Genomic DNA, 15,000 nt, shown 5'->3' with positions numbered 1-15,000 from the left:
ATTATTTTTCATCATAAAATCAAGTTTTTTAATTGCAATATTTAAAATGAGCTGATTATGATAACTGCTGTTTAGTTGTGTTGGCCAGTCAGTTAGGTCTTTGCTCTGTTGCGCCCTAAAAAGTGTTCATACTGCAAGTATTGTACGTACCAGCGTTTTGATTGTAAGCGTGCATCTTAGCTGGAGTTTTCATAAACACAAGTGGAGGTGTTGAAATCGCTAATGCTAATCAGTAGCACGTCAATGGCGAAACCAATGTATATTAGCATCAAGCTAGCGCATTTTTGGAAATGTGGAGCCTTGCTTTACTTGAGTTGGAGCGTTTTTTTAACACACAATATTAAACCAATACCTGCTAAACAAACGATAAGGGAAGTATGTCCGTTAGGGGTGGGGTATCGTCCTCATTTGAACCGATACGGCACCAGTACCTGGGTATCGATTCAAGTACACTAATTATTTTTAATTGTTTTTCATAATAAAATTTAATTTGTTATTGCAATACTTAAAATGAGCTTATTATGATAACTGCTGTTTAGTTGTGTTGGCCAGTCAGTTAGGTCTTTGCTGTGTTGCGCCCTAAAAAGTGTTCATACTGCAAGTATTGTACGTACCAGCGTTTTGATTGTAAGCTGGAGTTTTCATTAACACAAGTGGAGGTGTTGAAATCGCTAATGCTAATCAGTGGCACGTCAATGGCGAAACCAATGTATATTAGCATCAAGCTAGCGCATTTTTGGAAATGTGGAGCCTTGCTTTACTTGAGTTGGAGCGTTTTTTTTAACACACAATATTAAACCAATACCTGCTAAACAAACGATAAGGGAAGTATGTCGGTTAGGGAGGGCGTAGGGACGTTTTTGTCATGAAATAGGGAGGTTTTTGTGGTTGGTGCACTAATTGTAAGTGTATATCGTGTTTTTTATGTTGATTTAATAAAAAAAAATGTTTTTTTATTTTTTTAATAAAAAAGTCTTCTGCGGCCCGGCACCAATCGGTGGTTGGGGACCACTGATTTAAAATATAAACAGCGACCTCAAGTGGTGGATGTCAGAACAACCACGTTCTGCACGACACCTTTTATTTGCGTGTATTATTACATATCACCACCTAAAATTACAACAGTGTAACTTATCGTTTTATGTTGCTTAAAGGAGGCAAAGCCTTGTATTGATTCACGAAAAAAAGTGGAGAAAAAATAGCAAGGAAAAACATGCAAAATAGTTTTTAACGAATATACCTGTCACATGTTTTTTTGTAGTTGTATTTATTTGTTTTAACGTGTGATTTATTGCTGCTAATTAATGTGGAAGGTAGATACATTGTTATATAAACATGTCAAACAAATGCATATGAAAGTGCTGTCGACTGCGCATGCGCGGGCTGGCGTTTCTTGTCGCCGAGCGTCCATCATGCCGCGCCGGCCGTCGTCGATAAGATGCTAGAAAGCCACCCGGATCGCGAGATCAACACTCGTCGTGTGCTTTTGTCCTCGGCAGGAATCGGAATCCGCGATCGGAAGGCGGACGTTGTCTCGTCTCGTCTCGTGTTTGGAAGCTCGACGCGTCGGGGACGGAAGAATGTCTGCGCGGGAGCGAGCGTTCAGCACCAAGGACAGCGTCAGCCTGCTGCCCTGCTTCTACTTCGTGGAGGTGAGCGCGGAAAATACACCTTCTTTTTTTTTTTTTTTTTTTTATTATTATTGTTTATTTATTTTTCGTGCAATGTGTGTCAATGGTGTGGGTTGTTCCGGTCTTGAGACGTGTCTTCATGCTGCTCGTGTTATGTAGGTCAAATCGGGGGAACACTCCAAGAGGGTCTCCATGCAAAATATTTACTATAAAAAAAAATAGTAAACAACGATATAAAGTCACTGGGGGACTTTATATCAATCAATCAATCAATCAATGTTTATTTATATAGCCCCGAATCACAAATGTCTCAAAGGACTGCACAACATCCTCGGAAGAACCCACAAAAGGGCAAGGAAAACTCACACCCAGTGGGACGCCAGTGACAATGCTGACTATGAGAAACCTTGGAGAGGACCTCAGATGCGGGCAACCCCCGCCCTCTAGGGGACCGAAAGCAATGGATGTCGAGCGGGTCTAACATGATGCTGTGAAAGTTCAATCCATAGTGGCTCCAACACAGCCGCGAGAGTTCAGTTCAAAGCGGATCCAAGACAGCAGCGAGGGTCCCGTCCACAGGAAACCATCTCAAGCGGAGGCGGATCAGCAGCGTAGAGATGTCCCCAACCGATACACAGGCGAGCGCTCCATCCTGGGTCTCGACTCTGAACAGCCAGTACTTCATCCAGTGTCATCGGACCGGACCCCCTCCACAAGGGAGGGGGGGGACATAGGAGAAAAAATAAAAGAAGCGGCAGATCAACTGGTCTAAAAAGGAGGTCTATTTAAAGGCTAGAGTATACAGATGAGACTTAAATGCTTCTACTGAGGTAGCATCTCAAACTGTTACCGGGAGGGCATTCCAGAGTACTGGAGCCCGAACGGAAAAACGCTCTATAGCCCGCAGACTTTTTTGGGGCTTTAGGAATCACTAATAAGCCGGAGTCTTTTGAACGCAGATTTCTTGCCGGGACATATGGTACAATACAATCGGCAAGATAGGATGGAGCTAGACCGTGTAGTATTTTATACGTAAGTAGTAAAACCTTAAAGTCACATATTAAGTGCATAGGTATAGGTATATATGTATATAAGTATATACAGTATAGGTGTATATATAGGTATATATGTATATAAGTATATACAGTATAGGTGTATATATAGGTATATATGTATATAAGTATATACAGTATAGGTGTATTTATAGGTATATATGTATATAAGTATATACAGTATAGGTGTATATATAGGTATATATGTATATAAGTATATACAGTATAGGCGTAATGTGATCAAACTTTCTTGTTCTTGTCAAAAGTCTAGCAGCCGCATTTTGTAAGCGTCAATATATACCTTGATGGTGCAGAAAAAAGACCATCTATTTTTTTTAACCGATTTCTGAACTCTAGATGGGTGAATTTTGGCGAATTAAACGCCTTTCTGTTTATCTCTCTGGAGGCGATGACGTCAGAACGTGACGTCACCGAGGTAACACACCCGCCATTTTCATTTTCACATTACAAACACCGGGTCTCAGCTCTGTTATTTTCCGTTTTTTTGACTATTTTTTGGAACCTTGGAGACATCATGCCTCGACGGTGTGTTGTCGGAGGGTGTAACAACACTAACAGGGAGGGATTCAAGTTGCACCACTGGCAAGAAATATTCCGCCAGACCCCAGAAAAATGACCATGTATTTTTTTATCCGATTTCCGAACTCTAAATGGATGAATTTTGGCGAATTAAACGCCTTTCTGTTTATCGGTCTTTTAGCGATGACGTCAGAATGTGACGTCACCGAGGTAACACACCCGCCATATTCATTTTCACATTACAAACACCGGGTCTCAGCTCTGTTATTTTCCGTTTTTTTGACTATTTTTTGGAACCTTGGAGACATCATGCCTCGTCGGTACTGTTACTGACATGGGTGTATATTTACTGTACTATAGCATTTAACAAATATAATATTGTAAACTAAATGTACTTTTTCTGACATGATTGTATATTTACCACAATATAAAACACACACATATATATATATATATATATATATATATATATATATATATATATATATATATATATAAAATAATATAAATGTAATTTTGCAAGAATGATGTTTAAAATAAAAAAATATATACATGTAATCAAATAAATCTAGAGTTACTGTGTTGATTAGAATTTTAAGAAACAAAAAAATTGACTTTTGATTTTACATGCACTCTAAAATAAAATACATCTTCTTAAAACGCTACTGTTGCCAAGGTGATTTTATATTTACTCCAAAACAAAAAATAATTGTAATAAAATGTTATATTACTGAGGTGATTTTATATTTACTATGAAATAAAATACATAAATAATGTACTGTAGCTGATAATATTGTATATTTACTATGGACGTGAATACAAATAATATCAATAAAATAAAGTACTGGTCCAGATATTTTTTTATATTTGCTATAAAATCAAATACATCAAATAAATGTAGTGTGACTGATATGATTGTATATTTACTATCAAATCCAAAAAATATAGTATAAAATAAAATAAATGTAATAAAATAAAATACAAGAACAGACGTGATTGTGTATGTACTACAAAATCAAATAAATAAAATCAAAGCAAATAATAAAATAAAGTACTGGTGTAGACATGACTGTTTACTATAAAATGTAATAAATATAATAATACAAAATCAAATAAATATAAGATAAATGTAATGTTGCAAAGGTGGTTTTACATTTACTCCAAAATTTTAAAAAATCTATATACCAAAATCTACTATTTATTATTGAGATGACTTTATATTTACTATAAAATAAAAAAATATATATATATTAAAATAAATATACTGTTATTGAGGTGATTTTATATTTACTATGAAATAAAATACATAAAATAATGTACTGTAACTGACAATATTGTATATTTACTATAAACGTGAATAAAAATAATACAAATAAAATAAAGTACTGGTCCAGATATGTTTTTATATTTGCTATAAAATCAAATACATAAAATAAATGTAGTGTAACTGACATGATTGTATATTTACTATCAAATCAAAAAAATATAGTATAGAATTAAATAAATGTAATAAAATAAAATACAAGAACAGACGTGATTGTGTATGTACTATAAAATCAAATTAATAAAATCAAAGCAAATAATAAAATAAAGTACTGGTGTAGACATGACTGTTTACTATAAAATGTAATAAATATAATAATACAAAATCAAATAAATATAAGATAAATGTAATGTTGCAAAGGTGATTTTACATTTACTCCGAAATTTAAAAAAATATATAAACCAAAATGTACTATTTATTATTGAGATGACTTTATATTTACTATAAAATAAATTTAAAAAAATATATATATATATATATAATATTAAAATAAATATACTGTTATTGAGGTGATTTTACATTTACTAAATATAAAAAAAACAACATACTGCTTCTCAGGTGACTGTATATTTATCATAAAATAAATATAAATGCACTGCTACTGTCTAATTTACTGTAACATAAAAATAAATAGAATAATATAGAATAAAATAAGTATACGGTTACTGAGGTGGTTTTTATATTAATATAAAATCAAAGACATAAAATAAATGTACCGTACCCGACAATATTGGAAATTTACTATCAATTAAAATAAATATAATCCCACAAAAAGCAACATTAATACCAAAGCATGCATGTTTTGTCATGTTTATTGTGCAGTGTCATAAAAAGGTGTTAACTGGCTAGTAAAACAATGTTGATTGTATAGTGCAATATGTAAATCAGGGGTGCCCACACTTTTTCTGCAGGCGAGCTACTTTTCAATTGACCAACTCGAGGGGATCTACCTCATTTATATATATCATTTATATTTATTTATTTATGAAAGAGACATTTTTGTAAACAAGTTAAATGTGTTTAATGATAATACAAGCATGTGTAACACATATAGATGTCTTTCTTTCACGAAGACAAGAATATAAGTTGGTGTATTACCTGATTCTGATGACTTGCATTGATTGGAATCAGACAGTAATGATGATAACGCCCACATTTTCAAATGGAGGAGAAAAAAAGTTGTCCTTTCTGTACAATACCACATGAAAGTGGTTGGTTTTTGGCATCTAATTCATCCAGCTTCCATACACTTTACAAGAAAAACATTGGCGGCAAATTCCGTAGCTTGCTTGATTGACATTCACGGCACCCGAGGGTCTTGTGAGATGACGCTGGCTGCTGCCACTTCATTATTATGAAAAAATGACAGAGAGGAAGGCGAGAAACACTTTTTATTTCAACAGACTTTCGCGCCGTCCCTTCCGTCAAAACTCTAAAGGCCGACTGCACATTTCCTATCTTCACAATAAAAGCCCTGCTTCATGCTGCCTGCGCTAACAAAATAAGAGCTTTCTGAGGGATCGCTTGTGCACGCCAGTTTTCCGAGACTCTGTATTTAGTTAGCGCAGGCAGCATGAAGCAGGGCTTTTACTGTGAAGATAGGAAATGTGCAGTCGGCCTTTAGAGTTTTGACGGAAGGTACGGCGCGAGAGTCTGTTGAAATAAAAAGTGTTTCTCGCCTTCCCCTCAGTCATATTTTAATAATAATGATCTTGCAGCAGCCAGCGTCATCTCACAAGACCCTCCGGTACCGTGAATGTCATTTAAGTGACGTCTTGGTGAAGATTGATGATCACTCATTTTTAGGTCTATTTTTTTTTAAAGCCTGGCTGGAGATCGACTGACACACCCCCCGCGGTCGACTGGTAGCTCGCGATCCACGTAATGGGCACCCCTGATGTAAATAAATGTATATACTAATAAAACACGTTCGTTAATGGTATAGTGTAAGAAATACTTGATCATTGTAATATTTTCAATATGTTTTGAACTTTATCTGTCCTGGTCTCGACAAGCCTTTGCTTTAAATATATATTTGTCCAAATATTAAATCAGTAAATGCGTGTATTATATAATTAAAGAATTATTGGAGAGAGAAAAAATATTTTAATGTACAATTATTGGAGAGAAATAAATTATTTTTATGTACATTTATTAGGGAAAAATTAATTATATTCATGTAAAAAAAAATCTTAGGGGAAAATAAATGATATTTATGTGCAACTATTGGAGAAAAATAGATTATATTCATGTAAAATTATTACGGTAACATAAATATTTATTCAACATTATTGAATAAAAATGAATTATATTTATGTAACATTATTAGGGAAAAATAAATGATATTTCTTTAAAATTATTTGCAAAAAATATATATATATATAAAATTATCTGAGAAAAATAAATTATATTTATGTACCATTATTGTAGAAAAATATGTGATGTTTATGTAAAAATACTATGTATATTGTAATAAAACACGTTAATGGTATAGTGTAAAAAATACTTGATCATTATAATATTTTCAATATGTTTTGAACTTTATCTGTCCTGGTCTCGACAAGCCTTTGCTTTAAATATATATTTGTCCAAATATTAAATCAGTAAATGCGTGTATTATATATGATTTCATGCTCCCAGCTGCACATGTTATGCATGCTCTAATTCACCAGTAGATGTACAGTCAAAGTGCCATCATGTATAATAGATCATAATATTGTGTGATGTACAGTCCCACACAGTATTATATTTGACATAATGTCTTACGACGTACAGTGCAGTATTATAATGTATGAAAGTTCAAATGAGAGATTGTAATGTATGCTGCAATGCATCATTTCTGCACACGCTGTTGTATGATTTTAATCATCCTCTGTGCATTTTGACAGAAAGCCTGAATAATCCATTTTTGAGGTTTTAAATTAGCAACGCTGCTGATCACTGAAATATTACTGGCCCATATTTTAGCAGCAAGCATATAAAAAGTAGGTCAGTGCTGAAAGTTAAATCTGCACTCCTGGAAAAAAAAAAATCATGTCCACTCTCTGCAATGCCCAAGGATATGAAGTCAATATGATACAAATATTAAGGATGATATTTGTCCCTCATCGGGCTTGATCGACATGTTTTATTGTTTCAATGTCAATGCCTTATTATAAGAGAAAACAATGATATTTATGTTAAATTAGGAGAGAAAAAAATGTAAAATTATTAGGGAAAATCAATTATATTCATGTAAAATTACTAGGCTAAAATAAATCAAATGTATGTAAAATTATTGGAGAAAAATTAATTATATGTATGTTAAAATATTAGGTGCAAATACATATTTATGTCAAATTTTTAGGGAATAATAAATTATATTTATGTAATATTAGAGGGGAATTAATGTTATTTATGTAAAATTATTAGAGGGGAAAAAAGTGATATTGATGTAAAAATATTGGGGGAAAATAAATTATGTTAAGGTAAAATTATTGGAGAAAAATTAATTATATGTATGTTAAAATATTAGGTAAAAATACATATTTATGTCAAATTTTTAGGGAATAATACATTATATTTATGTAATATTAGAGGGGAATTAATGTTATTAATGTAAAATTATTAGAGGGAAAAAAGTGATATTGATGTAAAATTATTGGGGAAAAATAAATTATGTTAAGGTAAAATTATTGGAGAAAAATTAATTATATGTATGTTAAAATATTAGGTAAAAATACATATTTATGTCAAATTTTTAGGGAATAATACATTATATTTATGTAATATTAGAGGGGAATTAATGTTATTACTGTAAAATTATTAGAGGGAAAAAAGTGATATTGATGTAAAAATATTGGGGAAAAATAAATTATGTTAAGGTAAAATTATTGGAGAAAAATTAATTATATGTATGTTAAAATATTAGGTAAAAATACATATTTATGTCAAATTTTTAGGGAATAATAAATTATATTTATGTAATATTAGAGGGGAATTAATGTTATTAATGTAAAATTATTAGAGGGAAAAAAGTGATATTGATGTAAAATTATTGGGGAAAAATAAATTATGTTAAGGTAAAATTATTGGAGAAAAATTTATTATATGTATGTTAAAATATTAGGTACAAATACATATTTATGTCAAATTTTTAGGGAATAATACATTATATTTATGTAATATTAGAGGGGAATTAATGTTATTACTGTAAAATTATTAGAGGGAAAAAAGTGATATTGATGTAAAATTATTGGGGAAAAATAAATTATGTTAAGGTAAAATTATTGGAGAAAAATTAATTATATGTATGTTAAAATATTAGGTAAAAATACATATTTATGTCAAATTTTTAGGGAATAATAAATTACATTTATGTAATATTGGGGGGGAATTAATGTTATTAATGTAAAATTATTAGAGGGAAAAAAGTGATATTGATGTAAAAATATTGGGGAAAAATAAATTATGTTAAGGTAAAATTATTGGAGAAAAATTAATTATATGTATGTTAAAATATTAGGTAAAAATACATATTTATGTCAAATTTTTAGGGAATAATAAATTATATTTATGTAATATTAGAGGGGAATTAATGTTATTAATGTAAAATTATTAGAGGGAAAAAAGTGATATTGATGTAAAAATATTGGGGAAAAATAAATTATGTTAAGGTAAAATTATTGGAGAAAAATTAATTATATGTATGTTAAAATATTAGGTAAAAATACATATTTATGTCAAATTTTTAGGGAATAATAAATTATATTTATGTAATATTGGGGGGGAATTAATGTTATTAATGTAAAATTATTAGAGGGAAAAAAGTGATATTGATGTAAAATTATTGGGGAAAAATAAATTATGTTAAGGTAAAATTATTGGAGAAAAATGTATTATATGTATGTTAAAATATTAGGTAAAAATACATATTTATGTCAAATTTTTAGGGAATAATACATTATATTTATGTAATATTAGAGGGGAATTAATGTTATTAATGTAAAATTATTAGAGGGAAAAAAGTGATATTGATGTAAAATTATTGGGGAAAAATCAATTATGTTAAGGTAAAATTATTGGAGAAAAATTAATTATATGTATGTTAAAATATTAGGTAAAAATACATATTTATGTCAAATTTTTAGGGAATAATAAATTAGATTTATGTAATATTGGGGGGGAATTAATGTTATTAATGTAAAATTATTAGAGGGAAAAAAGTGATATTGATGTAAAAATATTGGGGAAAAATAAATTATGTTAAGGTAAAATTATTGGAGAAAAATGTATTATATGTATGTTAAAATATTAGGTAAAAATACATATTTATGTCAAATTTTTAGGGAATAATACATTATATTTATGTAATATTAGAGGGGAATTAATGTTATTAATGTAAAATTATTAGAGGGAAAAAAGTGATATTGATGTAAAATTATTGGGGAAAAATCAATTATGTTAAGGTAAAATTATTGGAGAAAAATTAATTATATGTATGTTAAAATATTAGGTAAAAATACATATTTATGTCAAATTTTTAGGGAATAATAAATTATATTTATGTAATATTAGGGGGGAATTAATGTTATTAATGTAAAATTATTAGAGGGAAAAAAGTGATATTGATGTAAAATTATTGGGGAAAAATAAATTATGTTAAGGTAAAATTATTGGAGAAAAATTAATTATATGTATGTTAAAATATTAGGTAAAATACATATTTATGTCAAATTTTTAGGGAATAATAAATTATATTTATGTAATATTAGAGGGGAATTAATGTTATTAATGTAAAATTATTAGAGGGGAAAAAAGTGATATTGATGTAAAAATATTGGGGAAAAATAAATTATGTTAAGGTAAAATTATTGGAGAAAAATTAATTATATGTATGTTAAAATATTAGGTACAAATACATATTTATGTCAAATTTTTAGGGAATAATAAGTTATATTTATGTAATATTAGAGGGGAATTAATGTTATTAATGTAAAATTATTAGAGGGAAAAAAGTGATATTGATGTAAAATTATTGGGGAAAAATAAATTATGTTAAGGTAAAATTATTGGAGAAAAATTAATTATATGTATGTTAAAATATTAGGTACAAATACATATTTATGTCAAATTTTTAGGGAATAATAAATTACATTTATGTAATATTAGGGGGGAATTAATGTTATTAATGTAAAATTATTAGAGGGAAAAAAGTGATATTGATGTAAAAATATTGGGGAAAAATAAATTATGTTAAGGTAAAATTATTGGAGAAAAATTAATTATATGTATGTTAAAATATTAGGTAAAAATACATATTTATGTCAAATTTTTAGGGAATAATAAATTACATTTATGTAATATTAGGGGGGAATTAATGTTATTAATGTAAAATTATTAGAGGGAAAAAAGTGATATTGATGTAAAAATATTGGGGAAAAATAAATTATGTTAAGGTAAAATTATTGGAGAAAAATTAATTATATGTATGTTAAAATATTAGGTAAAAATACATATTTATGTCAAATTTTTAGGGAATAATAAATTATATTTATGTAATATTAGAGGGGAATTAATGTTATGAATGTAAAATTATTAGAGGGAAAAAAGTGATATTGATGTAAAAATATTGGGGAAAAATAAATTATGTTAAGGTAAAATTATTGGAGAAAAATTAATTATATGTATGTTAAAATATTAGGTAAAAATACATATTTATGTCAAATTTTTAGGGAATAATAAATTATATTTATGTAATATTAGAGGGGAATTAATGTTATTAATGTAAAATTATTAGAGGGAAAAAAGTGATATTGATGTAAAAATATTGGGGAAAAATAAATTATGTTAAGGTAAAATTATTGGAGAAAAATTAATTATATATATGTTAAAATATTAGGTAAAAATACATATTTATGTCAATTTTTTAGGGAATAATAAATTATATTTATGTAATATTAGAGGGGAATTAATGTTATTAATGTAAAATTATTAGAGGGAAAAAAGTGATATTGATGTAAAAATATTGGGGAAAAATAAATTATGTTAAGGTAAAATTATTGGAGAAAAAGAATTTAATGTATGTACAATTATTGGAGAAAAATAAATGATATGTATGTACAATTATTGGAGAAAAATAAATTCTATTTATGTAAAATTATTAGAGAAAAAGAAATTATATTTATGCAAAAATTATTGGGGAAATTTTTTTTTATGTATGTACAAGCATTGAAGAAAAATAAATGATATTAATGTTCAATTATTGGAGGAAAAATAAATTATATCTATGTAAAATTATTGGAGAAAAATAAATTATATTTATGTAAAATTATTAGAGAAAAATCAATTATATTTATGTAAAAATTATTGGAGAAAAAAAATGTATGTATGTACAAGCATTGAAGAAAAATAAATTATATTAATGTTCAATTATTGGAGGAAAAATAAATGATATTTATGTAAAATTATTCGAGAAAAATAATTGATATTTATGTAAAAATATTGGAGAAACCTTTATATGTATGTATGTATGTATGTATGTATGTATGTATGTATGTACAAATATTGGAGAAAAATATATGATATTTATGTTCAATTATTGTAGGAAAAATAAATGATATTTATGTAAAATTATTAGAGAAAAATAAAAGATTTTTATGTAAAAAATATTGGAGGAAAAAATTATATGTATGTATGTATGTATGTATGTACAAGTATTGGAGAAAAAGAAAGGATATTTATGTAAGACTATTAAAGAAAAATAAATTATATTTATGTAAAATTATTAGAGAAAAACAAGTTATATGTACATAAAAAATATTGTAAAAAAACATATTTATGTACAATTATTGGAGAAATATTATATTTGTGTAAAATTATTAGGGAAAAATTAATGATTTTTATGTAAAATTATCAGGGGAAAATACATGATATTTATTTAAAATTATTAAAGAAACATAAATTATATTTATGTAACAATATTAAAGAAAATACATGGTATTTGTGTACAATTATTGGAGAAAAATAAATTATATTTATATAAAATTAACATTATTAGGGAAAAAATACATATTTATGTACAACTATTGGAGAAAAAAAATATATGTATGTACAATAATTGGAGAACAATAAATTATATTTATGTAAAAATTTTAGGGAAACATAAATGATATATATGTAAAATTATTGGAGAAAAACATTATATTTATGTACAATTATTGGAGAGAAATAAATTATATTTATGTAAAATTATCGGAGGAAAGCATGATATTTATGTACAATTATTGGGAAAAAATAAATGATATTTATGTAAAATTCTTAGGGAAAAATCGATATTTATGTACAGTTATTGGAGAAAAATATTATTTTTATGTACCATTATTGGACAGAAATTAATTATATTCATGTAAATCTATTAGGGAAAAAGTAATTATATTCATGTAAAAAAAAATCTGAAGGGAAAATAAATTATATTTATGTGCAATTATTGGAGAAAAATAGATTATATTCGTGTAAAATTATTAAGGTAACATAAATATTTATTTAACATTATTGAATAAAAATGAATTATATTTATGTAACATTATTAGGGAAAAATAAATGATATTTCTTTAAAATTATTTGCAAAAAAAAATATTTATATAACATTATTTGAGAAAATAAATTATATTTATGTACCATTATTGTAGAAAAATAAATGATATTTATGTAAAAGTATTAGGGAACCATAAATAATATTTATGTAAAATTATTGGAGAAAAACATATTTGTGTACAATTATTGGAGGAATACAAATAATATTTATGTAAAATTATTAGAGAAAAACAAGATGTTTATGTACAATTATCGGAGGAAAAGATGATATTTACGTACAATTATTGGAAAAAAATAAATTATATTTATATAAAATTCTTAGGGAAAAATAATCGATATTTATGTACAATTATTGGAGAGAAAAAATATTTTAATGTACAATTTTTGGAGAGAAATAAATTATATTTATGTAAATTTATTAGGGAAAAATAAATTATATTCATGTAAAAAAAATCTTAAGGGAAATAAATGATATTTATGTGCAATTATTGGAGAAAAATAGATTATATTCATGTAAAATTATTAAGGTAACATAAATATTTATTTAACATTATTGAATAAAAATGAATTATATTTATGTAACATTATTAGGGAAAAATAAATATTTCTTTAAAATTATTTGCAAAAAGAAAAGGTATTTATATAAAATTATTTGAGAAACATAAATTATATTTATGTACCATTATTGTAGAAAAATAAATGATATTTATGTAAAAGTATTAGGGAACCATAAATAATATTGATGTAAAATTATTGGAGAAAAACATGATATTTGTGTACAATTATTGGAGGAATATGAATTATATTTATGTAAAATTATTACAGAAAAACATGATGTTTATGTACAATTATTGGAGGAAAACATGATATTTATGTACAATTATTGTAAAAAAAAATTATATTTATGTAAAGTTCTTAGGGAAAAATAATCGATATTTATGTACAATTATTGGAGAGAAAAAATATTCTAATGTACAATTATTGGAGAGAAATAAATTATATTTATGTAAATGTATTAGGGAAAAATAAATTATATTCATGTAAAAAAAATCCGAAGGGAAAATAAATGATATTTATGTGCAATTATTGGAGAAAAATAGATTATATTCATGTAAAATTATTAAGGTAACATAAATATTTATTTAACATTATTGAATAAAAGTGAATTATATTTATGTAACATTATTAGGGAAAAATAAATGATATTTATTTAAAATTATTTGCAAAAAGAAAATATATTTATATAAAATTATTTGAGAAACAAATTATATTTATGTACCATTATTGTACAAAAATAAATTATATTATTTTTTTTAAATATTAGGGAAACATAAATGATATTTATGTAAAATTATTGGAGAAAAACATGATATTTATGTACAATTATTGGAGGAATATAAATTATATTTATGTAAAATTATTACAAAAAACATGATGTTTATGTACAATTATTGGAGGAAAACAGGATATTTATGTACAATTATTGTAAAAAAAATAAATGATATTTATGTAAAGTTCTTAGGGAAAAATAATTGATATTTATGTACAATTGTTGGAGAAAAAATATTCTAATGTACAATTATTGGAGAGAAATAAATTATATTTATCTAAATGTATTAGGGGGAAAAAAAATTATATTCATGTAAAAAAAATATTAGGGGAAAAAAAATTATATTTATGTAAATTTATTAGGGAAAAATAAATTATATTCATGTAAAAAAAATCTTAGGGGAAAATAAATTATATTTATGTGCAATTATTGGAGAAAAATAGATTATATTCGTGTAAAATTATTATGGGAACATTAATATGTATTTAACATTATTGAATAAAAATGTATAATATTTATGTAACATTATCAGGAAAAAATAAATGATAT

At 26.3% G+C, this 15,000-nt stretch overlaps 1 protein-coding gene across 1 annotated transcript in view; it reads left to right on the top strand.

The window, feature by feature from the left end:
* The first annotated feature begins 1,448 nt into the window (after positions 1 to 1,448).
* LOC133569128 (phospholipid phosphatase-related protein type 4-like) overlaps positions 1,449 to 15,000 on the top strand; it is a 35,872-nt gene continuing 22,320 nt past the window's right edge. The window contains exon 1 of the mRNA XM_061921304.1: positions 1,449 to 1,652. Coding sequence (XP_061777288.1) covers positions 1,581 to 1,652 — 72 coding nt within the window. The 5' untranslated portion in view covers positions 1,449 to 1,580. The remainder of the gene's footprint in view (positions 1,653 to 15,000) is intronic.

This window comes from Nerophis ophidion, linkage group LG15, assembly GCF_033978795.1.
Source record: "Nerophis ophidion isolate RoL-2023_Sa linkage group LG15, RoL_Noph_v1.0, whole genome shotgun sequence".
Lineage (NCBI taxonomy): Eukaryota > Metazoa > Chordata > Actinopteri > Syngnathiformes > Syngnathidae > Nerophis > Nerophis ophidion.
The sequence above is the reverse complement of the archived record's forward strand: the minus strand, read 5'-3'. Positions and strand labels throughout refer to the sequence as shown.